We start from the raw sequence: 26462 nt of genomic DNA on the forward strand, positions 1-26462 counted from the left end.
GATCTTCTGGAGATGTCGGTCTTCTCTGTGTCGCGAAGTCAGGTAGAACCATATATATATATATATATATATATATATATATATATATATATATACACACACACAGACACCACACACACACACACACAATAGAAAGGAATGCTATATATAACTTAATTGTTCTTATTTAACAGATGCATGCAAGGCATGTGAAAATAAAATCAAAGCAGTAACATAATTAGCAACAGTTATCTTGCAAAAAAAAAATCTATGTATCATTTTCTTCTTTGTTACTGATCCTATGCGAATTTATGATGCTAAAGAAATTTTATGAAAATGAGTTGCAGTTGTACCTACATTAATCTACTTTTGAAATATAAATGTGCAACCACAAACTTACCTTGTATAGGGCATCAACCTTCATGATGAATCCATCTAAGCCAGGCATGTTGGTCATGGACTGAAACTCGGGTAATTCTGAGGCAAAGTGGGCATCAAATGGTACATCATGAAAGTACTTATCTGTCACTTCTGGTAGGTTTCGATCCTTTAATGTGCAAAACAGAAGACATGAACAAAAAGGAAAAACTGAAAGATGAAATCTGAACAACAGTGAATAAAATATAAAATAAGAGAAAAATAGAGCTCCTTTCCTAAAAACTGAGACAGTGTAGTCAAGCAGTTACAATATCTGAACCTACATTTCTTGAATACCCCTGTAAGCTTCCAACATATGCAGAAGCAACATCTGAAACTGCTATTGGGATTACTGAAAATGTATCTCACATGCAGTTACCTCTGATCCACTGCTCACACCAGAAGATAATGTAGAAAAGGAAAAAGTGTGTTGTCTTCCCTTTGAAGTTAGTGTTGATACATACAGTAACATGGTTGGCATAGCTCCACATGCGGTACAATACAAGCAAATCTTGTTCAGGTACACAGCCTTGTAAGGGTAAAGACCTGCTTAATCAATGTGAACATTCTCCTCTTCCAAGGCTCAGAAAGGGATATGTTAATTTGGCAAGCAATTCTTACCCCTCTGACTTTCAGCATTTACTAATCTTAGCACAAGGCTTCCATTTTTCCTAAGCCATGTGTCTTTGATCAATGCTACTTTTGACAGGGGTGCTTTTAGCCTCATTTTCTAGATATGACATTTTCAATGTGTACCACACTCTTTCATACCCGCAGTGGTGGTGCTGCGGTAGCGTTGTCACCTCACAGTAAGACGCTGTCCGGTTCGATTCTCAGCTAGAGCGTCTTCTGCGTGGAGACATGCATGAATGGGCGTACCTTCGTTGAAGGTTGTGCGTCAGGGCTGGTAACTCGGCACGTAAAAATCAACTACCAATCATTAAGCAGACCGGAGTTCTGCTGTGGCGACCCCTAACTGGGAAAAGCCGAAAGATGACACATACACCACACTCTTTCATACACCTCACCAAATACACTGCCTCCAAAGCAGGATGAACCATGTCTTGGCTGTATCTTAGAAGATAAATCAGGAATAAATAAACTGTTCTACACTACAACTCCAGGCTAGAAAGTGTGTTTTGTACATTTAACGCAGGGATAGTGGATTCTGTAAAGGATATATTCTCACTTTTTAAATCCGCTGTCCAACACAGAAATCCTCTCCAAACAGATAATTTACTGTCATAAAACCTGTGTTAAGAGATACAACTGAAGAACTAGGCAAAGAATTCAAAAGCACTTCTGCAACCTGCACTGCCACCTTCCCCCCAACTATCAACACTTTCCCCTGTTGTGGCCTCCTCAGACTATCCAGACAGATAGTCTTTCTTTTTTTTTCTCACACAGTCATAGTTTTCAACCAGGCTCCAAGAAGTCAAGGAATTCTAGATGCTCTAAGCGCATATCAGAGTCTCCCAACCTTCTGATACTGTGATGGCCCAAATAAATATCATGACAAAGGAAAGAACTTCAGTCTATTTTTTTCAAAAGTAAGTTGTGTCCAAGGCTTAATGGTCAAAGCTAACAACATAGTAGCTTTTAATAAAAGAAGATAAATGCTTGTGAAGCGACATAAATGGTTAATGCCTGCCTCACTACCGCCCCTCCAAAAAAGCTAGCTTCTGTTTTCTTCTGGTAACAGATTTGGATGAAAGTGAAAGAACAAACAGTAAAAGTCATATATTTTAAGTTCCTGGCATCACAGAAATACCAAGCATGTGTCCTCACAACCACTCCAAAAAGACAGCAATCTTCTGTGTACCCCTCAGATGTCAGACTGGGATGAATATGAGAGAACTGATGGGCACAATAACATATTTCAACTCTCTGCTATCAGGCATATGTACACAGCATAGGTTCATTGGTAGGTACTAGGCTATCGGCCCAAGGGCCTAAGTAAGCCTAGCCAACAAAGTTCCCTGGCTTATGCCAACCCAAGAAAGTTAATTTCCTGTGCCTCTGTTGAGCAGAGCCACAGAACTGATCCCTGGGGTGTACTTCCCATTTCCCATCCACTCATCAAGATATTTCTTGAAGAGTGTTAATGAGGAACTTTGCTTGACATAGATGGGTAGCTTGTTCCAGAGTATGGGAAGTCTCTGGGACAGGAATCTATCCCTTCAGCAAGTCCTGTTTATTGTGATGACAAGGTTTAGGTCCCTATAGCATGTAGCTTGGAGGAATTGGGATTTCTTTAAGTGTAGCATGTCCAACAGCTCTGGGTTTAACATAGCTTTATATGTTAGGCAGAGATCACCTCGGAGTAGGCGATATGCTACAGAGTAAAGCTGGAGTTTTTTGAGACGATCAGTGAAGGGCATCTGTTTGAGGCCAGCAATTCTCTTTGTGAGGTACTTCTGTGGCCTTTCCAGCTGCTGCAGATGTCTTGTGAGGTACATTCCAAAAGGGGCGTTGTACTATATAATGGGTCTAATGAGTGTCGAGTAGAGGGGAAAAATGACCTCATTTTCCTAAATGAGAACCGTTCTGTGATGAGGTGTGCCATGTAGATGGAATTCCTGACTACTGTGGCAATGTGTTTATTAAAGGAGAGACTACTGTCTACCTGGGTCCCAACTCTTATCACACATTCGGTGTTGAGAAGACTGCTGCCTACGTGGTAGTTATGGGTACAGAGTTTTTACCAAAGGGGATAACAATGCACTTTTTGGCATTGAGCTTGAGGCCATGGCTCTGACACCAAGCATCTGTCTCAGTAAGGCCCTTCTGTAGGATGTCAACATCATTTGGGGACTTGACTATAGCTCCTAGTTTGTAGCCATCTGCGAACTTTGTTAGCCAGAGGCCTTCTATGTTAGCCTGTACTTCAGAGACGTAGATACCAAACAGGAGAGGTCCCAGGATTGAACCCTGTGGTACTTAACTTGTCACTAGTTTGATGTCAGATTTGGAGTCTGCAACTTTTACAGTGTAGGTTCTGTCAGTGAGCCATTTGGCAATCCATCTTGTGACATAGGGATTTATACCTAGTTTAGTGAGTTTAGCTATAATTCCAGAATGGGGGATGGTGTTGAAAGCCTTGGCGAGGTCAAGATAGACCTAAGGCCTAAGAAATTGACCAGGTTCAGGAGGCAAGATCTGCCTTTCACAAACCCAAACTGGGTTGGGTCCAGAGTGTGGAAGCTACCAATGTCTTTGTTTATGAATTCCATGATGATACATTCCATGGCCTTGCAGACCAGGCTGGTCAGGCTAATAGGACGATAGTTCCCAGGGTCAGTGGTGGCTCCCCCTTTGTGGAGTGGGATAACTGTTGCTGTGTGCCATTCAGTGGGCACAAAGCCTGACATGAGGCTATGATTGAACATGGTGCTTAGGTGGGGAGCCAGTTCGTTCTGAAGTTCATGAAAAACGCAGCCTGGGATGTTGTCCCGTCCCATGGATGCTGTGTTTTTGGCTTTAGAGAGTGCTGCTTTTACCTGTGAAGTTGTGATTAGAGGGGCTCTGCATTCTTCCTGTATAGATATGGGCCCTTTAGGGCGTGAGAGGGGGGTAAAGTTAGCACTGAACCTATCTGCCAGGATGTTGGCAATATCAATTGGTTCTGTAATTTTTGTGCCATTGTGCTGTAACTCAGAGCAGATATGGGTGTTGCCACTGAGATTCTTGACATAGCTATAGAATGATTTGTGGCTGTCCTTAGAATCACTGGCAATCTTGTTTTCATAGCTAGCTTTGGAGGATCTTATAAGGGATCTCAACTTCTTGCTGAGGCTGACCAGGGAGCTCCTCCACTCATGGGATTTTACTCTCTTTTGCAACAATTTCTTGCCTCCTTACTCCTATCTCCAAAAGACAGCCACCTGCATACTTGTTTGATTATGAGCAAACTGAAAACAAAGTAATGATTATAGGTTCATAGATTAGTACTAGGCTAATTGCCCTTGTCAGCCATTTTAAGCCTAGCCAATTTCCCCATGTGAGAATCAAACCCTGCACCTTGTGTCTGCAAGGTAAACACTTTAACCATTCTGCCATCCTCACACCATGTATTTCAATGTTTTGTTACTAGATAGTAAACTGTCCATAGAGAAGTTATGGTGAGCTTCTGTATACACCTTTGAGGAACGTTGAAGAAATAATGACCACACTGTCCCAAGCCCTCACACAAGCCACAAAGGCATTCTGCACACACCTATAACACTTGATTGTGAGAAAAATAATGAAATAATGATCATAATGTACTTGGCTCCTACACAAGCTACAGTGACCTGCTGTGCACATTACTAAGCAGAGCCCATTTTAAGCTATGTAGGGAATAAGACAGAGGTTGAGGATGGAACCTGCCACAGTAAGCTTTTGTCAGAATCCTCTTATACTGACAGGGATCTAAAGGTTCAACAGGCCACAAGAAGCTCTGAACATCTAGATGATCTTATCTGTATTTTAAACCTTATTTTTATTATTATTTTTTGGCCATTTTCCCCATCTACCTACCAGTTTTCAGCCCCTTCCTGATCAATCAACCTGTTCAATTCCCATAACAGGGGTAAGTGTCTACCAGGAGAAGCCATCATTTAGGCAACCACTGGGAAGGTTTAGCATTTTGCTTGGTGACTATAACCACCAGCACACACTCATCCAAGCTCCAGAAAATCACACTAACTCATACCCCTAGCAGGCAATGCCCTTTTACTCTTCCCCCCTCCCTGCCTGGTTCTTCCAGTGCCAGGGAGACAAATCAAAGCCCAATCAACTAGGCTGTTCCACCTCTCTGTGTCATGAAGCAACATGCAAAGCCTTATTTTTGACAGATAATTAATTTTAGATTTTTTTTTTATTGCTAGCCAGAAAAGATATGTATATGACTGCAAATAAAAAAATGGTGGCATGTTTACACTTATGCACACAAACACACATACTGAAAATTTTCTTGTTAAGTCAGGGCTGTCACAAAATCAACTGATATTTTTTTTCACGTCACCTCATAGACTTACAGTATGGCAACTTAAACAATGCCCTAGCAAAACATCACAAAATCCAACCTGGACATGACAATTTCATTTTCCACATTCTGGATCATCTACCCAATGAAGAACTACAAGGACCACACAACGACTACCTGGAAAAGAGAGTTGGAATGGCAAATAAGGTTGGAATCCCAAACACCACTGGGACTAAACACACAGGTCTCCATAAACAGGGTCCTGAACCTCAGGAAACTAGTCCACTGTGCATACTACTAAATACTAAACACCAAATGATACTGTAAGAATCTGAAGTTTACATCCTATAGTAAGTACAGTTGTGTACATTTACCATAAATGTAGATGTTCGAGTGTATTCACTGTTGCAGTCATCACATTTGGGTAATCTGCCTGCAGGTAGCCCTCTGCCAGCCTGAATACCAGAGTCTTGGGATTTCTGTGTCGGATGCTGTAGCTTCTTCCATGACGTCAGGTTGTCACGGGTATAAAACATGCAGCTGACGCCATTACATCAGTTTTTCTTGCCCCAGATGTCAGGTGCCCCCACAACAGGAAGCAATTACATGGTATGAAACATCCCCAGGAAAAAGCAAATACACATGATATAAAATGTGCCAAACAAAAAGGATAGATAACAGTAAAGAGAAGTCAGAGGGCTGGAGGAAGGGTAACCAGGACTGCAACAGTGAATACACTCGAACATCTACATTTATGGTAAGTGTACACAACTGTACTATGCTCTTCATGTTTCACTGTTGCAGTCATCACATTTGGGTTGATTCCCAAAGCTAAGGAATGGTGAAGGCAGTTAAGGAGCATTAGGGCTAGCAATGAAGCCCTGTAAGACTGCTGTGGCAAATCCAGCTCTGGATTTAGAAAAGATAGGCAAGTGGTAATGCTTGGTGAAAGTATGTACAGAGCTCCAGGTTGCAGCTTCCAGGATGTCCCTGATAGGGACTCCTCTGAGAAAAGCAGAAGAGGTAGATGCAGCCCTGGTGGAATGTGTTCTTATCCCCTGTGGGGTAGGTTTTCCATGGTGCTTGTAGCAGAAATGGATTCAATGTGCTATCCATTTGGAAATGGTTTGTTCTGAAATGGCCTTCCCCTCTGCCCCTGCAACAAAGCTGACTAGTAGCTGGTCAGATTTTCTGAGAGGCTTAGTCCTGTCCAGATAGAATCTAAGCTGTCTGTGCATGTCCAGCGAATGCAATGTCCTTTCCCCTTTATTCTGGGGATTAGGGGAAAAAAGTAGGCAAATGAATGGGCTGGTTCAGAGCCACACTAGATACCACCTTGGGCATAAATGATGGATTAGTCCTGAGGGAAACCCTGTCCGCATGGAAGATAACGAAGTGTGCCACTGTCACAAGGGCATGCAATTCAGAAACACTTCTTGCAGAAGTGAAGGATAAAAGTAAAGCTGTTTCCAAGAAAGAAATTTCAACTCTGCTGTAGCAGCTGGTTCAAACGGGGGAAGAGTAAGTTTCTTCAACACAAAGTTTAGGTCCCAGGCTGGAGTGGGAGCTCTCCTGGGGGAGGTCTTAAATTTTTGGCCCCTCTAAGGAATTGTTTTAGCAGTGGATGAGAGAAGAGGGGTGGCTCAGTATTATAATGTGCTGATATGGCAGAGGCATGAATATTAATCGACGAGAAAGATAGGCCCTTGTGGAGCATTTCTGTTAAATAATCTAGAATATGAGGTAAGCTGGGCACCGTTGTGCCCATCCCTTGAGACTGGCTCCAGGAACAGTATCTTTTCTACTTTTCTGAATAGGATTTTCTAGTACTAGGCCTACTTGTCTCATGAACGACATCAAGAACCTGCTTACTGAAGGTTGCTACTGGTGAGCTCAGGGGATTAGCCAGGCTGCAAGGTTCAGGGTTTGAAGCGGAGGGTGCAGAATTTGGCCTGCCTGCTGGGACAGCAGGGAAGGAGTCTGAGGCAGGTGCCATAGTTGTAGCACTGTCAGACTGCACAAAAGGGGGTACCAGTGCTGGTGTGGCCAGTCCAGTGCATAAAGAATTGTCCTTGGCTTGTCCTGTTTGATCTATAGCAGGACCTTCCAGAGGAGAGGCAGAAGGGGGGAGGCATAAATCTGTTGGCAGGGTAATAGGTGTGATTTCTTCTCGTTGATGGTGTACCCCAGTGAAGTTAGAAGTCTCTTTACAAATGCCAGGTGCTGTAATAGCAAGCTCTGACTCTCTGCCGGAATCAGGCAATCATCCAAATATGGGTAAATCTGAATATTTCTCTGCCTGCAAAATGCAATGGCTGGAGCTAGGCACTTTGTGAAATTCTGGGCGCAGTAGATAAGCCAAAGGGAAGTGCAGAGAACTGATAGTGCATGGAGCCTGCCCTGAAGCGTAGTTATTTCCTGCAAGATTCCCTTATTGGGATATGCAGATAAGCTTCTTTTAAGTCTAGGGTTGCCAGCCAGGCATCTTTGGCTAGCATAGGAAGAAGCTGTTGAAGAGGTAGCATTTTAAATTTTGGAATGACCAGAAAGGTGTTGAGGATGGACAGGTCCAGGATAGGACACCAGGAGTTTTCTTTTCTGGGAACCAGGAACAGTCTTGAATAGAAACGTTGTCCCCTTTGTTCTGCTGGGATAGGTTGAACAGCCTTGATGCTGAGGAGAGAGAGAACTTGTTTTTGGGTGTCCACCCACTGGTTTGTGGGGAGGTCTGGCCATCCACTTGGGGATGGGAGAGAGTGGAAGTGGAATCAGTATCCCAGGGAAACTATGTTTAAAACCCATTTGTCTTGGGTAATGAATTCACAGTTTTTTGCATGCAGGGCGAGCTTTCCTCCTAAAGGTGCAAGTAGTTGAGCAAGGCTTGGAAGAGTTAAGGATAAGTCATTGTGCAATTTTTCCCCAGGGGGTGGCTTACTACTCCCTGCTTTGGAAGTGGCAGACCCCCACTGCTTAGATCTGTGCACAGCCTGAGACTGAAGTCTTGGTGGTCTGCTGCTTCTGGGTTTGGACTGAGAAGGCCTGGAAGGGACTGGAAAGGACCAGTTCTTTGAAGGCCAGTGCCTACTGAATATAGATGGCTGTACTTGTAAGAAATCTGTAACAGTTTGCATAGATTTAGCTTTTTCCTTCATTCATTTGAGGACGGAAGAATCGTCGGCAGTTTTGGATCTATGCGGTCTGTCTCTGTCTTTATCCTAACATTTTTTCGGAAGATCGGTAGTTGGATGGCTTAATGAAGCCATTTCGGAGTACAGAGATCGAGAATGAAAGTATTTAGCTACAAAAATAGCCCAACGATGAATAGTTTGGGCATTGAACAAGGCACAAAACCAACAGCAAGGGACATCGTGGACTGGGCCTAAACAGGTGAGAATGAAAATCTCTATGAGGTATTTGCTTTCCAAAGGCTCAGTTAGAGCAAGAAAAAAAGGATCCCCAACGGGGTACTTATCTTTTTGAAGACTTCAGGTCTGAAACTCGAAAACGAAAATTTCAGGAGTCGGCTGACCGGCACTTGCAAACTGCTTCTGCTTCGGGCACTGTATGGCAAGAAAGACTGATGTAATGGTGTCGGCTGCATGTTTTATACCCCTGACGACCTGACGTCATGGAAGAAGCGACAGCATCCGATGCAGAACTCCCAAGACTCTGGTATTCAGGCCGGCTGAGGGCCACCTGCAGGCAGATAACCCAAATATGATGACTGCAACAGTGGAACACAAAGAACATCCTACTTGCTAGATTTCAGCTGTAGAGCTCCCACTGCTGTCATCCGTTTTGGCTTTTGTTTCTTGTTCTTACTGATATCCTTAGTTTTGTGTGTGTATATATATATATATATATATATATATATATATATATATATTTTTTTTTTTAATTATTTTGACTTTTACTTTTTATTTTTTTTCTAGTCTCTACATGATATTTGTACCAGTTATCCAGGAATTTTCTGTCTTTTATGTCTTCTACACTTAATCTTCTGACAGATCTTAAGAAGCATAGGTGAAAACGCTTCCCTTCTGGTTAGTAAAGGCACCAGCAATCAAAAAACGCATGCTACGGTTTCCTTGGTGGTCTTGTCAATTACCATCTCTGCATTTTGCAATTGGTAAGCTACCACATACACATGGTTTCACATTTATCTGAATAGTTCATGCCCTCAAATTCACTGGACAAGGGAAAAAAAAGAGTAAAGAATGATTATGACTCAGAGAACTATGCTTACCTGATACAGTTTAGCTAGATGTGAATCATCTTGTGACTATTGATGTGACTATTTTAGGGCCTTGAGCACAGCTTGGATGGTTAGTTACAGAGCTGTATGCTTATGGTAAAGGTTGTTAGTTTGTACTGTGCACACATATCTTCTTATGGACTGTGTCATCTGATAGTGGTTATGACTTTTTTTACAGTCCATTTCCCTTGCTATTAATCATCTCAAAACCATTTTAGCAAAAAAGTCAAATGTTATCCAATGGCCATTATTATCACCCAATCATCCTCCATCTTTTCTTGCCATCATTTACATGTCCCTCTCAGTTGACTCACCTAATGCTCACACTCCATAGCCTGGTCCTCTGGCACCCAGCTCCAAACTTCTCCTTTAATTTTCTTGCCACTCATTGGTTAGAACCTTGCTCCCTCAGACCTATCAGATAACACTCCTTTTGTCATTATGCTAATGCGGATTACAATGGAAGTTTGTTAACCTGTGTATAAATAAGAGAGGAAATACTGACTTTTTAGATAACAAATGCGCTCATCTGTCACAAGGAATGGTTTAATAAACACTACTATTTGGAAAAGAAGATGAGACTCTCTCTCTCTCTATATATTTTTGCTTGAAATATTGGGACTGCTTACTCTGTTTCTACTTCTGTTTTAGTTTCGACCGTGCTTAATTACCTTGTTTTTTCCTCAGACAGAGCATTGAACAGTACATCTGTTCAGTCAGTACATCAGCCAGTGTTTCTGTGTTTACTTATACTTATGCTCTGGTATGCAGCATGTATTCAGGATATGACTTCACTGACTTGCCATTACAACAGATGTAAAAATCCTACATTTTTCATTGAGATTTTGGAGTAATTTGCTTGAGGAAGTACCTGAATTTTCAGGTGGTCTTTGTAAAGAAGTTACGTGCCCCTACCCTGTTTGTTGCCTGGTCTAGCATCAACAATGCAGTTATAACTAGGATTCTAGCCAACAACCCCATAAGCAAAGAGCACACTCTGCACACCGCTGTGATATGCTTGCCACTCGCTCATTAGTGACTAAATTCATAAACCTAATTTACAACAATCTCCTTCTCAAGCACATCTACAAATTTCCTGATTCTTTGGGATTTTTATCAAAACTTACCTGTCCAATTACAAAACGACACCAAAGAATTCTTAGTTGACCTAAATATAATACAACCAGTAAAATATCCTATCTGCCCCAAGTTAAAATCCATCAGCGTTTGTTAGATGTGGTCATAACAAACAACCCATCTATCCTTTCCTCTATTCTATCACTATCCACTCCTTCCATCTTTAGTAACCACCCTAGCCATCACTTTCTACCTGCACAACTTGGCACTTACGTTCTCTGCCCTAAACACATCTCCTTCAGGGTAAAATTGCTTTGTAAAATATACAAACGTATATCTTTCACCTCCATCTTAGACTGGTGACAAACATTAAACTCCACTGAGCCCAACTATGCAGGTGAGCAACTTATCAACTTCCTACTAAAACTTCAAGACAGATTTTTTCCCCTAGTTTCACTGGTATGCACTTCCAAGTAAAGATTTTGGCTAACTCAAAGCCCTTTTGAAACTCGGCGATTAAGACAAAAACTTACATACATGGAAACCTAACTTCAATGCCACTCACAAGGAAATGCTTTACCCAACTCCACAATCTAAACAAGCTAAAATGTTACTTACATGTACATCAATAAAATATACTCAAGACTTCATTCCTAACCCACTCATGACAACTAATGAAGATAATCACTCAGCAGGACATACCAACTGACATGGGGTCACCCCACATCCAATTACGTTGCTACACTGGACTTCCTTAGTGAACTTAGCAGGTAACGATTTGAAATATCTGTACCTGCTAGAGCAAGCCCTGAAATACAGAGACTAAATGGCTGAAAGAATGGATTTACATATACCAAGTACGAGAAGCCATTTTTCAAAATATTCCCTTTTCTCTGAGGGAGTGGCTTTTTGGTCTTTTTTTTCTGTTTTGTCTGCATTCGGCATTTCAAGTGCCGAAATTTCAATAGGGAACCAGTTTAGCAACCTTCCTTTAGTAGACCCCACCAAAAAAAAAGCCAATTGCCAATATGCCACTCCCCTACCATAAATTCACTTTAAACAAGTAAGAGCAAAAAACACACAAAATCCCTCCTGACCCCCCCCCCCCCCCACACACACACACACACACACAAACAACCTATTTCCTTTGTTCATTTACTAGTGCAGGGATTTTTTCAAAGTATTGCTACAACATAAAAGCAATTTCTGTTGTTCATAAAATGCCATTCCAAACTCCTGGAAATAAGAAATAATTAAACCATTACCTAAACAATCAAAGTCCTTAAAAGATATCCGATCATTCTCACACTATGGAAAATTCTTGAAAAAAATGTTGGCACAAGTTTCTCAATACACACACTAATATTGCTTCCTTTCAACTAAAGACAGATCTCGGACAAATCCAAGCATTACTACTTTGCTTGGGCTCACTTCGCTCTCCTCCCACTCCAATCCCCACCCACCCCCCATATCATTCCCTTTATACCTATCCAAACAAACCACACCTCTCTACTTCCACCCTAATCCCCTCCCCTCTATTTCCTTTCTTACAAACCTCTTCCCCTTTGCACCTCCCCACACTCACCTGCCTATTCCCTATCACATCCTACACTGACTCTCACCCCTCCCTCTCCTCTATTCTTGCACATTATCATGCCTCCTAAATCACAAACTATACTCCTACTACCGCTATTCTATGTCCTCTACTACCACACCTCCTACCACTCCCAGCTATCTTCACCCCATTTCCACCCCTCAAGCTACACTCTAAACTCAAGTACTAAACCACAACCACATCTAAAAAAATCTGTCCCTCCATCCTTCCCCCTACCACTAACATTCCTAAAATAAAAATATCTCCCCCTCCTACAACACCTTTAAAACAAAAAACAAACGTCTACCTACTCAAACAATTACTCCACTTCAAACCTCTACTTCTATCAGGAGACATTCATCCTAACCCTGGCCCTACAGAGTCTACCCTGAACAGTAACCCTCCAGTACCTAAACCTACCAACGTCTCTTACTCAGAAAAGCAAGTAACTTTCTGCTCTATCAACCTCAGGAGTTAATAAAGTCCATGAATTCCATGCCTGGTTAGCTAACTATACTCCTGACATAGTTACCCTAACTGAAACATGGTTGAAACCACAATACCAAGACAGTGAACTTATCCGTCCTGGCTATAACAGCCTTAGACTTGATTGACCTAATAAAAAAGGAGGAGGAGTCTCCATACTCTACTCTGATCATCTCTTGCCAATTAGTCTCAAATCTGCTTTATCCTCCTTTTCTACAGCTGAACTTCTACTGACCAACTTTAAACCTAACAATTTCACCACCATAACTGTTGTAGCAATCCATACCCCCCTGGAGATAATATTAACATACTCGAAAACATCCTATCCCACCTCTCTCAGACCATCCACAATGAAACCATCATACTGGGAGATGTAAATATAGATTGGCTCTCAATACAAACTCCCAACCCTACTTCTTGTATTAACCTGCATGGGGTTTGAGCAGCTAATCACAACCACTACTTATATTAATAAATCTCACCTCCCAAGCTCTCTTCTGGATAGGATTTTGGTCTCCCACGCCCAAAACCCTTCCAAATGTCCTTAGTGAACACTTCCCTACAGCGGTCACCAGACATACTCTCCACTACACCAGACCCTGCAAGTTTATTAACAACCGCAAACTTTCAAAATTCTGTCCTGACTCCTTCATTGCCTTCTCTCTAGAATTAACTGTTCTCATCTCGCCACTCTCCCCTTAAATTAAGCTGTCCATTCCTTCAACACCACCTTCCTTAACATTCTTATAACTCCCTCACTCCTCTCCGCACAATTAGAATAAAATACAGCACAGCTCCTTGACTTACTAAATCTACCCGAACCCTCATGAAAAACTGAGACAGGGTATGGAAAATGTGGACAAAAACCAGGACCCCTTCTCTCCTTCAGACATATAAAGAACTTAGAAACAAAATAAAAAAAAAAAATCATCCACAAAAACAAATTGAACTTCTATGCTAATCCCCCCCCCCAACTACTCTAAAATCAGAACCTAAAAAATTCTGGAACTCTATCAATCATAGTCTACATCCTGGAAACCCTTCCCCTCCAAACCTTTGCCCTAATAAAACCCCTGAAGACACGGCCATTAAATTTAACAATCATTTTATAAACTCGATAACCACCTTAATCAATTCTCTTCCCCCTAGCAACAATGTCAACACCCTCACTAACTCTGTATCTCTTCCCAATCCTTCTAACTCTTTCACTTTTAAAGCAGTACCAACTAACTATATAAAAGCGTTACTCTCTAAACTCAAACTCTGCTCCCCCTCAGCTGACAATCTATTTCCTACAGATTGCCTCTGAACCCCTGGCCTATCCTGTTTCTATTTTGATCAACCGCTCTATAACACTGTAAATACAGTGTCTGATCAAAAATAAAGACATTATTTTCAAGTACTACCTCCAAAAATAAAGAAATTAAATCTATTTTAATGTGGGTATATTCACTGTGTACAGATAAATATCTCCTCACCGCATTAATACCTGCTTTATTTGGAATAATGGTAAAAAGAGATTGTACATCTAAAGTGACAAAGTAGATACTATAATCTGTCTGAATACGTACACTTAAATCAAATAGGTCAGTCAGGAATTGCTTTGTGTCTCTTAGGACACATGGGTTTAGCTCAAGTACTGGACGCAACATTCTCTCAATATAAATCGAGAACGGCTCAGTGCTCCAGCCTGGACCAGAGACAAAGGACCTCATGGGTGGTTGCAGTTCATCTTTATGAACCTTTGGGAGCCCTTGTATTGATGGTATCATGGGATATTCTACTAATAAAAAGGCAGATAACTCTTCATCAATAACTGAACTTTTAATCGTCCTCTAACATGTTAGAAATACTACATTGTATCATGGTCAAATCTCCAAGATTAATAATAGTATAGTATTTGTCATCATCCAGCATATGTTTTATGGAGGTATTATACCATTGTTATGTTACCCTAAAGTTTAAAGTATTCAATCAGAGGAGCAAATATCAGGAACTTTTCCCTGTGGACAATGCAATTTCTGTACATATATTGATTCTAGTAGTAGTTTTGTACATCCAGATATAGGAAAACAATTTACCTTCTCATTATGTGCCAATTGTAATACTGCCCATGTGGTTTATCTGGCCATCTGTAATTCCTGTGAATCATTTTATGTAGGCAAGACAAACAGGTTTTTGAAAAAACAAATAAGGGAACATATTTATGCCATTAGGATTATGTCACATAATAACGCCCTGGCTAAGCATGTGATGAGCTGTGGTAATGAACATCAGTTTAGGGTTTTAGTGATAGATGCCATCTCACCTAATGTAAGGGAAGGAGATATTCGAAATGCCATAGAGAAGAAAAAAACTTGTTGGATTATGAGACTGAGGGCTGATAGAGGTAATGGCCTTAATGAGAAGGCCTCTCTGAAACCCATTCTTAAGTCTAGGAGAAAAACTTTTAAGAAGTAACACACTTATATGCTTTTAATTGTAATACTATCCAGTTATAATTATTTTCTCTATTGTCTCTATTGCTACTAGAAAGTTATTTATTTTTTATATATTCTAGCATATTAATTGTGTTCTACCAATCAGTTATTACGCTGCTTTATCTAGTGATATGTACATCAAGTTTTACTATAGAAATGTTCTGATATTTAGTGTAATGTATTTATTTTTATATATATTAGGTTGTACTGAAAACGTTCTATGCAATAATATGTATGCTAATAATCTGTCAGGTATCTGAAATTTACTTTGAATTACTCTACAGAGAAGATAGAGTATTTAGATGTTTTTGTTGAAAGACAAATTGATGGACGTATAAATACAGGAGTATATAGAAAGGGATGTCAAAGAACTACATTGTTCCACAGGAGAAGTATGCATCCACAATATACCTTCAGAAATATTATTAGGGGACAAGGCATGTGAGCCTCCTCTCTAAATGCATCAAAAGAAGGTTTTCAAGAGGAATTTAATACATTAGAGTGAAGACTGGTAGACAGAGGATATAGGAAAACTGAAGTACACGAAGGGTCGAGTATGATCTGTGATTTGAGACTAGATAGAGCCACCCCTCATTTTTCACACAATGCGGCAAATTCAGTTATGGCTTCTACACCTACTATACATTCTGGAATTCAGATGCCCATGTTTTTTACTACAGATAATAATGTGGTATTTGATGCCATTAATAAACAATTGTATATCCGGGGTGGTACAGCGGTAGCATTGTTACCTCACAGCAAGAGGTTCTCCTGTTCGATTCTCAACTAGACTGCCTTCTGTGTGGAGTCTGCATGTCCTCCCCGCAGTCAAGTGGCCTCTGAAAGACATGCGAGAATGGGTGTCCCTTCGCTGAAGGTTGGGTGTCGGGCTGGCAACTCGGCACCATAAAAATTGACTGCCAATCATTAGCGGACCGAAGTTCCACTGTGGCAACCCCTAACAAGGAAAAGCAGAAAAGACAAACAAACAATAAACACTGAGATATTCTTACTACTGATCCAGTTTTACATGATATAGTGGGAGACAGACTAAAGTTTAGGTTCACGAATAAACCAAATCTTAAAAGATTGTTATGTCACCCTAAAGTCAAAAGCATTAAATCAGAGGAGCAAATATCAGGAACTTTTCCCTGTGGACAATGCAATTTCTGTACATATATTGATTCTAGTAGTAGTTTTGTACATCCAGATACAGGAAAACAATTTACCTTCTCATTATGTGCCAAATGTAATACTGCCCATGTGGTTTATCTGGCCATCTGTAATACCTGTGAGTCATTTTATGTAGGCAAGACAAACAGGTTTTTGAAAAACCGAATAAGGGAACATCTTTATGCCATTAGGATTATTTCACATACTAATGCCCTGGCTAAACATGTGATGAGCTGTGGTAATGAACATCAGTTTAGGTTTTTAGTGATAGATGCTATCTCACCTAATGTAAGGGAAGGAGGTACTTGAAATGCTACAGAGAAGAAAGAAACTTGTTGGATTATGAGACTGAGGGCTGACAGAGGTAATGGCCTTAATGAGAGGGTCTCTCTGAAACCCATTCTTAAGTCTAAGAGAAAAACTTTTAAGAAGTAACACACTTATATGCTTTTAATTGTAATACTATCCAGTTATAATTATTTTCTCTATTGTCTCTATTGCTACTAGAAAGTTATTTATTTTTATATATTCTAGCATATTAATTGTGTTCTATCAATCAGTTATTATGCTGCTTTAACTAGTGATATGTACATCAAGTTTTACTATAGAAATGTTCTGATATTTAGTGTAATGTATTTATTTTTATATATATTAGGTTGTACTGAAAAAGTTCTATGCAATAATGTGTATGCTAATAATCTGTCAGGTATTGCAGAATGATACAACTTTAAATTTTAATTGAATGACCTTAATGATTGACTAACTTAAAATATTTAAGCATCCTTAATGTTTTATGCACATATTTGGTCTGAAGAAGCGAAATGTGAAAGCGCTAACCTGTGCACAATTAAAGAAGTTTTATTTCATATACTCATACTGTGGATACTGGAGCTTACTTACAACCGTGGTTGTTTCTGCTGCCTAATTTCCTTTTATTGTTTCATTTTTACTCATTTTGGTGGCAAAACATTTACTCAGTGGGTAGTAGTGTTTTTCGTATTTTTATATATGTTAATACTGCTTAGAATTTGTCTCATTTGCTTTTTACATGTTTTCTGTTTCAACTTTGAACATAGACATGTTAAATCTATTGTTCTGCTCTATTTTAACATTTTCAATTAAAACTGTTCAAGTTTCATTCAAAATATGATGCATCAGTAATAGTTTGAATAAGTTAAATACAACAAATGAATTAAAATCCAAGAGGAAGCACTTTTACAATGAGAATGATGATGTGAAAAAGTTTGTCTTTGGAGAGAAGGATGTAGATGCACTGAAATGTTTTTTATTCCTTACCAACCTCGAGAAAACCAATCAGAATTAAAAAATACATAGGAAATAAGATTGGGGGTACACATTACTGATAAACTACTGTTTATCTATTAGGTTGGATACTGACCAGACTAGACAAGCCAAATGGTGGTTACTTCCTGAAAAATATGTTTCCTAATTTGAGAGACATTATACAAAAGAGAATAAAAGTATGTGTTAAAATCTGAAGACCTACATGGAGGGGTGCTTTAGTGGAATGAGTCAGGCTGAAGCTTCCAATAGCAGCAATGGAAACAACATACTTAGTTGTAAAAATATGAACTATTCACAGCATTAAGTGAGACACAAAACTAATTTTCACAGATATTTGTTTTATCCAGAAAATGCTATTCTGAAGCTGAACTGCATAGGATACTAGAACACCTTTTTTGTGCCAGAACTTACTTCACCACATGTTCTCAGAAGTTGGGAACCCCTAGTGTTATCAAGGTCAGAACATAACAGCTGTGTGCATATTTTTTCTTTTTATTTCTATTTTTTTTGTAATAATCCATGGTCACCTTTTGAAAGAGTGAGTACTGGGAAAGGGTGAGAAAAACTGAAGGCAGCATGTGATATATGTTTGGCTACTGAAATCATAATCGCATTTCCAGCAAAGTGCTTTGTAATATATACATTTCAAAATCTACGAAATGTAAGAAGATAAGTAATCACAGTTATGAACACAGTGGAAGACTTAAGGCAAAGCAAAGAAACTTTTTTTGTGCAGAGGGCGGCTGTCACATGGAGCATTCTTCCACAGCCATCCTGATAATAAGCTTCTAGTTCATTCTGCAGTATTCCAGTGTTTTTCTTGCATCTAAACTGCAAGCGATTTAGTGATTCCGCTAACTTTCCTAGCTACTTGAAGTACAAAATCTAACCAGTGCCACATACGAATTTATATATAATAAAATGTAGTGGCAAACAAGCCACAATTGAAGACAACAAAAAAATCAAACCCGATAATACAAAATTGTGAATCAAAGTCTAATCAATATCGCATGAAAACAGTCACAAGTAAATCATCCTCTTCAAACTACAAACACTGTAGTACAGAAAAGCAATGGTAACAACCCAAATTATACCTATCCCAAGCTAACACCCTTTAACACCACACACACACACACACACACACACACACACACACACACACACACACACACACACACACACACACACACCTTTCATCCTGCTCGCAGCCAAAATAAAACATGTTTGATACACACACACACACACACACACACACACACACACACACACACACACACACACATCTTTCATCCCGCTCGCACCCAAAATAAAACATGTTTGCTGTTTCCTACTTACTTTGTCAGACAGAGCAGTACCCAGGACCACTTCTCGCCATTCGCAAACCTTCCCCGGATCATTCAGCCAGAAAACAATGGACGAGTTCCCGTTCACAGAAGCTAAGCCACAGCCAGAATTCCCGCTCGCAGATAATTTGAACAGCAAGTCAGCAACCCTTGGTAGCCGGAAATGTGAGCCCTTGAGCTCAATTCTGACAGGTTGGCAGCCCTGATAGAGCTGACGTCATCGCGCACGTGATGACGTCAGCTCAAAAGGGAAAAACATAATTAAAAAAAGAAAAAAAAATTGGAAATGAAGGGGTGCCATTCAGGAATCGTGGCACCCCATTATTTGGACCCCAAAACTCAGTAAAAAATGAGTAATTTGGGACGGTTGGGAGGTATGGACTTAGAATTGTTACAAATTTATAAACCTAAAACCAAAATAGGATGTGTTCTCTATAACTATAACCCAGCCATATCCTGGAACTAACTTCCTTTAGAAATAAAGTCCCTTGACCATAGCAAGAGTTTCAAATTAGCCACCCGAAAATACCTAAGAAAAAAATGGTCCTGCCATTGTAATCATACCCCCCGAAATTACTATCCTTACACCAAATACTCCTCCTCACTCCAAGTTTATTGATAACTTTGTCCCCACTTCTTCCTTCCTTCATTTCTTTCGTTCTTAATACCCTCCCACTACTACCTTTCCTCCCTGTCTATCCTATCTATACTCAAATCAGACTGCTCCTAAATAACTAATTTTATCATGTCTGTCTCACAGGTCTCCTCCACTTTATTTCCTTATATCTTCATCCAGCTTTTCTATATATGCTTTCTAAACCCTAAAACAATTATTTAGGTATTATTCATTTAATATGTTATTGTATCCTGTTCATAATGTTTTGCTGACTGCAACTGATTTTTGTTAAATTGTATTCACTGAGGAGGTGCTTTTCTCCTCAGGTCTCTGCTGAAAATGAGCCAAAAGCTCAGTCAGACTAACCCGGTTAACAAACGTAAACTAAATAAATAAATAATAAATTCATCTAATGAATCCACAACAAAAATCTGATCGTTAATTCCTCCAAAACGAAAATTGTGTTTGTTCTTCAAAACCGCTCAGAAATTCTAAAACTGCCAACTCCTTGTACATTATTGAACATAACAATCTACCCAAAGAGAACAAATACTGGACATTTACACATATTTTACATATACTGGAATCTGACTTGACCGTTCATTGAATTTCCATTCCCTTCTAAAAATATATAGAAAAAATCAACTACTTCTAATGCTGGGCATAAAACTTCTTCTTTCTCTTCCCAGAAGAACAGCCACTGGAAAATGTATTCTGGCTTTTCAATTAGAATAGCTCCCTCTCATCCCTTCATAGGTTCATAGGTAGGTACTAGTCTATTGGCCCTAGGGCCTACATAAGCCTAGCCAAAAAGGTAACCTGGCTTTCGCAACCCAAGAAAATTATTTTCCTGTGACCCTGTTGAACAGAGCTACAGAAGTGATCCCCAGGGTGAATTTCCTATCTCCCATCCAATCTTCAAGATTTTTCTTGAAGAGTGCTAATGAGAAGCTTTGTTTGATACAGATAGGTAGTTTGTTCCAGAGTATGGGAAGTCTCTGGGACAGGAATCTACCCTTCCAGCATGTTCTGTTTGTTGTGGTGACAAGGTTTAAGTCTCTAGAGTGTGTAGCTTGGAGGGATTGGGATTTCTTTAAGTGGAACATGTCCAAAAGCTCTGGGTTTGACATAGCTTTGTATGTTAGACAGAGATCGCCTCTGAGTAGGAGATATGCGACGGAGTAAAGCTGGAGTTTTTTTAGATGGTCTGTGCAGAGCATCTGTTTGAGGCTGGTAACCCTCTTTGTGAAGTATGTCTGCGGCCTTCCTAGTTATTGTAGATATCTTGTGAGGTACATACCAAAAGGGGTGCTGTACTCTATAATGGATCTAATGAGTGACAAGTAGAGGGGAACAATGACCTTTTTTTTCCTGGATGAGAAACCTTTTGTATGAGGTGTGCCATGTAGAAGGATTTCCTGACTACTCTGGTAATGTGATTATCAAAGGAGAGACTAGTGTCCACCCTTGTCCCAAGCTCTCTTATCACACTTTCGTGTGTTAAGTAGACTACTGCCTATGTGGTAGTTCATGGGTACAGCATTTTTAACAAAAGGAATGACAATGCACTTTTTGGCACTGAGCTTGAGGCCATGGATTTGACGCCAGGCATCTATCTCAGTGAGGCCCTTTTATAGGATGTCCACATTGTTAGGAGTTTCACTTATGGCTCCTAGTTTGCAGTCATCTGCAAACTTCATTAGCCAAAGATCTTCTGTGTTAGCCTGTACTTCTGAGAAGTAGATACCAAACAGGAGAGGACCCAGGACTGAACCCTGTGGTACTTCTCTAGTCACTGGTCTGAAAGGCTCTAAAAGAAGCACCACATCTATTCGATCCATTGGACATAAAAATGTGCAGGACTAGTACACATTCACAAAGGAAAGAACATTACTGTAAAACCATAGAGAAAGCAAACTAGCTACCCATCAGATAAAAGCTGATCTCCTACCCTCAATTTAAGATTCTAAATGCACAATATATCTCCTAACTTCAAAACTCAGATTATTACCACCCAAAATTCCCAGGGATCAGAATATTCTACAAATCCCAAATCAAAATTATAGCGCATCAACCAATGTTTTTTAATCTTAGGTACCAAGATTTGGGAATATCCCATCATCTCAAAAAATAGGCACTTTCCCCAATTTCTGTAACTAAAAAACATAGGCAATCCACAGAGTTTGAGTGAAGTCTGGTATCCTGCCTGTGACCCAGAGAGTGACAGGGCAAACAAGAAACAAGTGTACAAAAGATTAGTCCACATAAAAAAATGAAGCTAGCAGATCTAGGAGAGTCTCTGAGACCCTCCCGGTGTCATCCATCTATGTACTTAACTGAATAAACTTCTTGAAACTTCAACAAGGTGTCTTTATTCCTTCAACAGGGAGGGTACAAGCATCTCCTAGATGAGTGGCATAATGGTTAAGGTGTTTACCTTACAAACACAGGGTGCAGGCTTTGATTCCCACATGAGGTAACTGGCTACGTTTAAAATAGTGCACAAGGGCAGTTAGCCTAGTACTAAAACTATGAACTGTGAATTAGATCTGCTAGCTAAAATGATTTTTATCTAGATTAACCCTTTGTACATGATAAAAGCTCATCTTTAAAAACAAGCAAACTGAAACTGCCTTGCTGCAATGACATATTTATTATAGTCTCTTATACCTCCAAACAAAATTGTATCTATTGTAACATATAATGTTTCTTCTGTATGCACACATGATCCATGTTGTTTGGGTGCTGCTACATTTACATTTGTACCTATTCCTCTTTTAAATAATGTGCACTGTACATACCTTCTAATCTTTTTGCTCATTTTTACATAAGGTGCTTCAACTTATGTCTTGCCATTAACTTTATAGGTTGAGACTGAAATTGGTCTATTGTAAGCAAACTGAGACTAAATAATTATGCCCATTCATTCATACATATAGACATACATAAACAAATATTACTAAAGTGGAAAGAAATACCTGTTTTTTTTTAAACCAAACACTGACATTAATCTGTAAAAGGACAATATTCAGTGTGGATTATACCTAACTTACCAAGAGCAGAAATCTGTATTTCAGGTGCTTATTGGGTTGAATACAGCCAAACTGAGGGCCTTCATTGTAAATAGTTCCAGTTGGATCAAAGAAAGGAACATGGCCATCTCTTCCTGTGCATAGGTAGACCTTTTCCAGTTGTAGCTTATAGGCTGAGTTCAGATCTTGTTCAGGGTTCCACAAGACCCGCCCATATAATGTCTGGCCTGTTACACAACAAAAAAAAAAAAAAAACAGTAATATTAAATACACACGCATACACACACACACACACACACACACACACACACACACACACACACACACACGTGTATATATTACTCTACATGTTCTAGAAGGTGACCTAGAGATTATATAAAGTTATAATTTTACAATTTCAAAATTTCAGCATGCCTCTTTTGTGGAAGACATACACATAGCATACTGTTCTACACAAGATACAGAGAAACAAAATGGGTGATAAGTAATGAAAAGAGTCTTCCAGTTAGTTGTTCAATGTTAAAACAGCCAAACTTATTTCAGTGATATAGAAACTGATTATTATGTTTATTTTGGAAACACATCAGAATGGACAAGCAAGACCCATGTTTGTTCAAGAGACTGGGGCTACATTCCTTTATTTTTTGTAGATTGCTCACATTTAGAAGGAAAAATGTCTCATGTTTACTCCATGCAGCCTGATTCTGTTCACCTCATGTTCTTTTACTTATCACCTTATATGGTAGTGCAATTTACAGTCAACTATATACAGACTACATGGCAGTGCACTGAACAGACTCAAACATGGTACCTGTAGGGTTGCCAGCTTTCTTTGTGGTTAAAACCGGACTAAGGTCACGCCCCTTGTATCACCCATAACTCCACCCATTCTCACCCTCCTCTCCCATCCATGCTCCGCCCAATTCATGACATCATTGTGACATCAGCTGATGGGAACGCCCTCTTTTTCTGTTCCGGATGTCTGCTTTCAGACGATTTACTATGCTTTTCTATAAAAAAGCATAGTAAATCAGCCAATTTAACAACACTGACAGTCTGTTTCCTTTTGTGAAACAGAATACTGGAGTACTGGAGTTTGTACAGTGTTTTCCTGACTACCAGAGAATTGATTTGATTTGTGGATAATCCAGAAAAAAAAATGGATAGGTGGCAAAAGGGGGGGGGACGCAGTCAGGTTAGTTGACTACTGGGAGAAAGTGGGACAATAGGTTTAGTGGTTGTGAAAAGATTACCTTAAGAAGCTCTGACATCACGTGTGGAAAGACATCAATGTAAGAGGCAGCGATTCCTCAAATAGACAAAACATTATCTTGCAGAAAAATTTCAACATTGAGAAAAATAGTATACACACTCATTCAAAAGAATTCCCTTTATAAACAACACAAAATAGTTTTGTAAAGTGTATTTTCTCCTATTCTAACCATGGCAACCCCACATGCAGCATACTTACTGAATTCCCAACTAGGTCAGTTATTCAAAGCAAATGGTAAGGCTTTGGCTGCCAAAAGTAGAAAACTGACAGTTTAGAAATAAAAACAATGCTTTTTTTTTTCAAAAGAGGTACCAGAAAAATTATGACAAGCAGAATTACTTTACGTCCAAGGCATAAAGCAGACAGGGGAGCCCACAGGATTTTTTGCAGGGGGTGCAAACCAAGAGCCCTCCCCTTGCAACCCCCCCCCCCCCAAACACACACACAGCCATTCCAGTGTGCCATTACTTGGCTATTTCTCCACAGTTGCCATAAACACTGTTCAACACCCTCAGTGTGCATACTGTTTTATGTTTTACTTCTACAATGACTACGGATATTTGGATTTAGTTTACAACTTTTATTTCAAATTTTATAGCACAAACACTGATAGACATTTGCTAAACAGAACAATAGTCTTACAATGAAAACAGACTTAGCATTAAAGATTCTGTACCTTTGAAACAGAATTCACTTCAAAAGCATTGAAATCCACAAAGAAAATGCATCTGTACAGTGGCATGTTAAGTTTACCTTTGGGCTGTTTTCAAACCATAGGCCCCTTGCACACATTTTTAGGGCCATGCAAAAGTTTTGTAATTCACCTTCCTGATTTTATTAATTATAATATATAATTGACTTATATATCTTGAATAATACAGCACCCCTTGTTAAAGTGCATTTTAAATTTATAGTTTTGAACATTTTTCCAGTAAGCACTGAAACAAAACATACAAACTGCCCAATTCAGAACACTTCAACCATAAAAGGCCACTCAAACTTCTGTCATTACAATCCACCAATATCAGTCAATATACACAATCTCTGCAGAAGTACAAGTCATCTGAAAAACTCCACATTAAAGATATCTGAAACTAATGAAGAGGTTGTTGTTAGAAAACAACTGTGCATTTCAGTGTTTCATCTACAAATTCAGTGCCTGCTGTCCTCAAAGAATAAACTGCCTATGTTACATAAAAAAAAAAAAAAACGATAAGCTGGTATATTGCAATAGGGAATGTGTGGCAAACTGAAAAACAGGTTCATAGTTACTAGGCAACTCATCCAAAGGAGGACATCCTCAGGACTGCAGCACCACAACCCCTTAAAATACAAATATGCAGCCCTCTGTAACCCCAAACACAGCAGCATATACATTAAAAACCCTTAGCTGGAGATGTAGTAATATAGCAAGCATGCATTGGTCTGTAAACAGTTATCTTCTTTGTTGGTTCATCTGTATCTCTTCAATATTTATATATTTGAAGCTGGTACTTTCTGGCCTTGTGATGGATAAAATGTTGCCCGTTAAAATTAATTTGAAAAAAAAAAAAAAAAGAAGAAGAAGCACGGCTTGTACACACTGCACCTGAACAACATCTACGCCTAAGGACTGTTTTTATTTCCCCAGTAATGTGCTGTGCATTCAGTTTTGAGGGAGGTACTAGCAGATGTTACAGGAATTACTAAGAATATATCGATTTCTTTGACAGCTTTATTTTTAACACAAACAAGGTTTCCAATAATATTTTGGTGTATTGTGTACTTCTGCTGCCAAACCCCTGCATGCTGTCTTCAGCAAACCTGACATAAAGCCGAGGTTTGACAGCTGTCAGTTATTAAACATGTTTTTCTTCTGTTCTTATTTACACACATTTATAGTCATGCTGGTATGCCAAATACTGAGTGCACTAGGACCTAAACGACTGACTGCTCACATAAATGGATTAGCTTTACAATACCAGCAAGGAAAAAAAATCAAGAGCAAGAAGACAGCAACGAATACTATCGGTAGGATATTAACTTAAAAACCCTGCATCATTAAACACAATAAGTTGAATGTTCAATCCCATAGCATAGCGGAACCCATGCAATTAAGATGAAACCCTGGTCGATTTCACAACATAAAACAGACCCCAGTTCAATGAGTATACTGCAATAAGGAAATCCACCAATGCACAGCAAATTCCACCAACCTCAGGGTAAAGACACCCTCTCATTCACTCAATTTAATCACAGTATTACTACAAAAATTGGAGATGAACAACCATTACATCTTGTTTTAGAGGGTGGTACTACTTGATTTTCCAGTCATCTCAAAGTCCAGCGCAGACAGCTAATAAATGGGATTGTGTGGAAAAAATGCACCCACCTGATTTTTTTTATTTCCAAAAAAAGTTTTAAAAGGGGCTAGCGAGCGCCCCTGCTCCCATGCCTAAATCCGCTACTGGGAGATTAATGCTCTAC

The 26462-nt window shown here is 39.5% G+C and overlaps 1 protein-coding gene across 1 annotated transcript in view; it reads right to left on the reverse strand.

Annotated features, from left to right (window-relative positions):
• The window catches only part of LOC122792799 (extracellular matrix organizing protein FRAS1-like), a 4352848-nt gene that overhangs the window by 101906 nt on the left and 4224480 nt on the right, over positions 1 to 26462 (reverse strand). The window contains exons 70-71 of the mRNA XM_044060368.1: positions 22745 to 22950; positions 380 to 526 (exon numbers count right to left, since the gene is read on the reverse strand). Of these exons, the coding sequence (XP_043916303.1) occupies positions 380 to 526; positions 22745 to 22950 (353 nt within the window). The remainder of the gene's footprint in view (positions 1 to 379; positions 527 to 22744; positions 22951 to 26462) is intronic.

The sequence above is a fragment of the Protopterus annectens genome, chromosome 2.part0, assembly GCF_019279795.1.
Source record: "Protopterus annectens isolate FY-2018-M chromosome 2.part0, PAN1.0, whole genome shotgun sequence".
Taxonomy (NCBI): Eukaryota; Metazoa; Chordata; order Ceratodontiformes; family Protopteridae; genus Protopterus; species Protopterus annectens.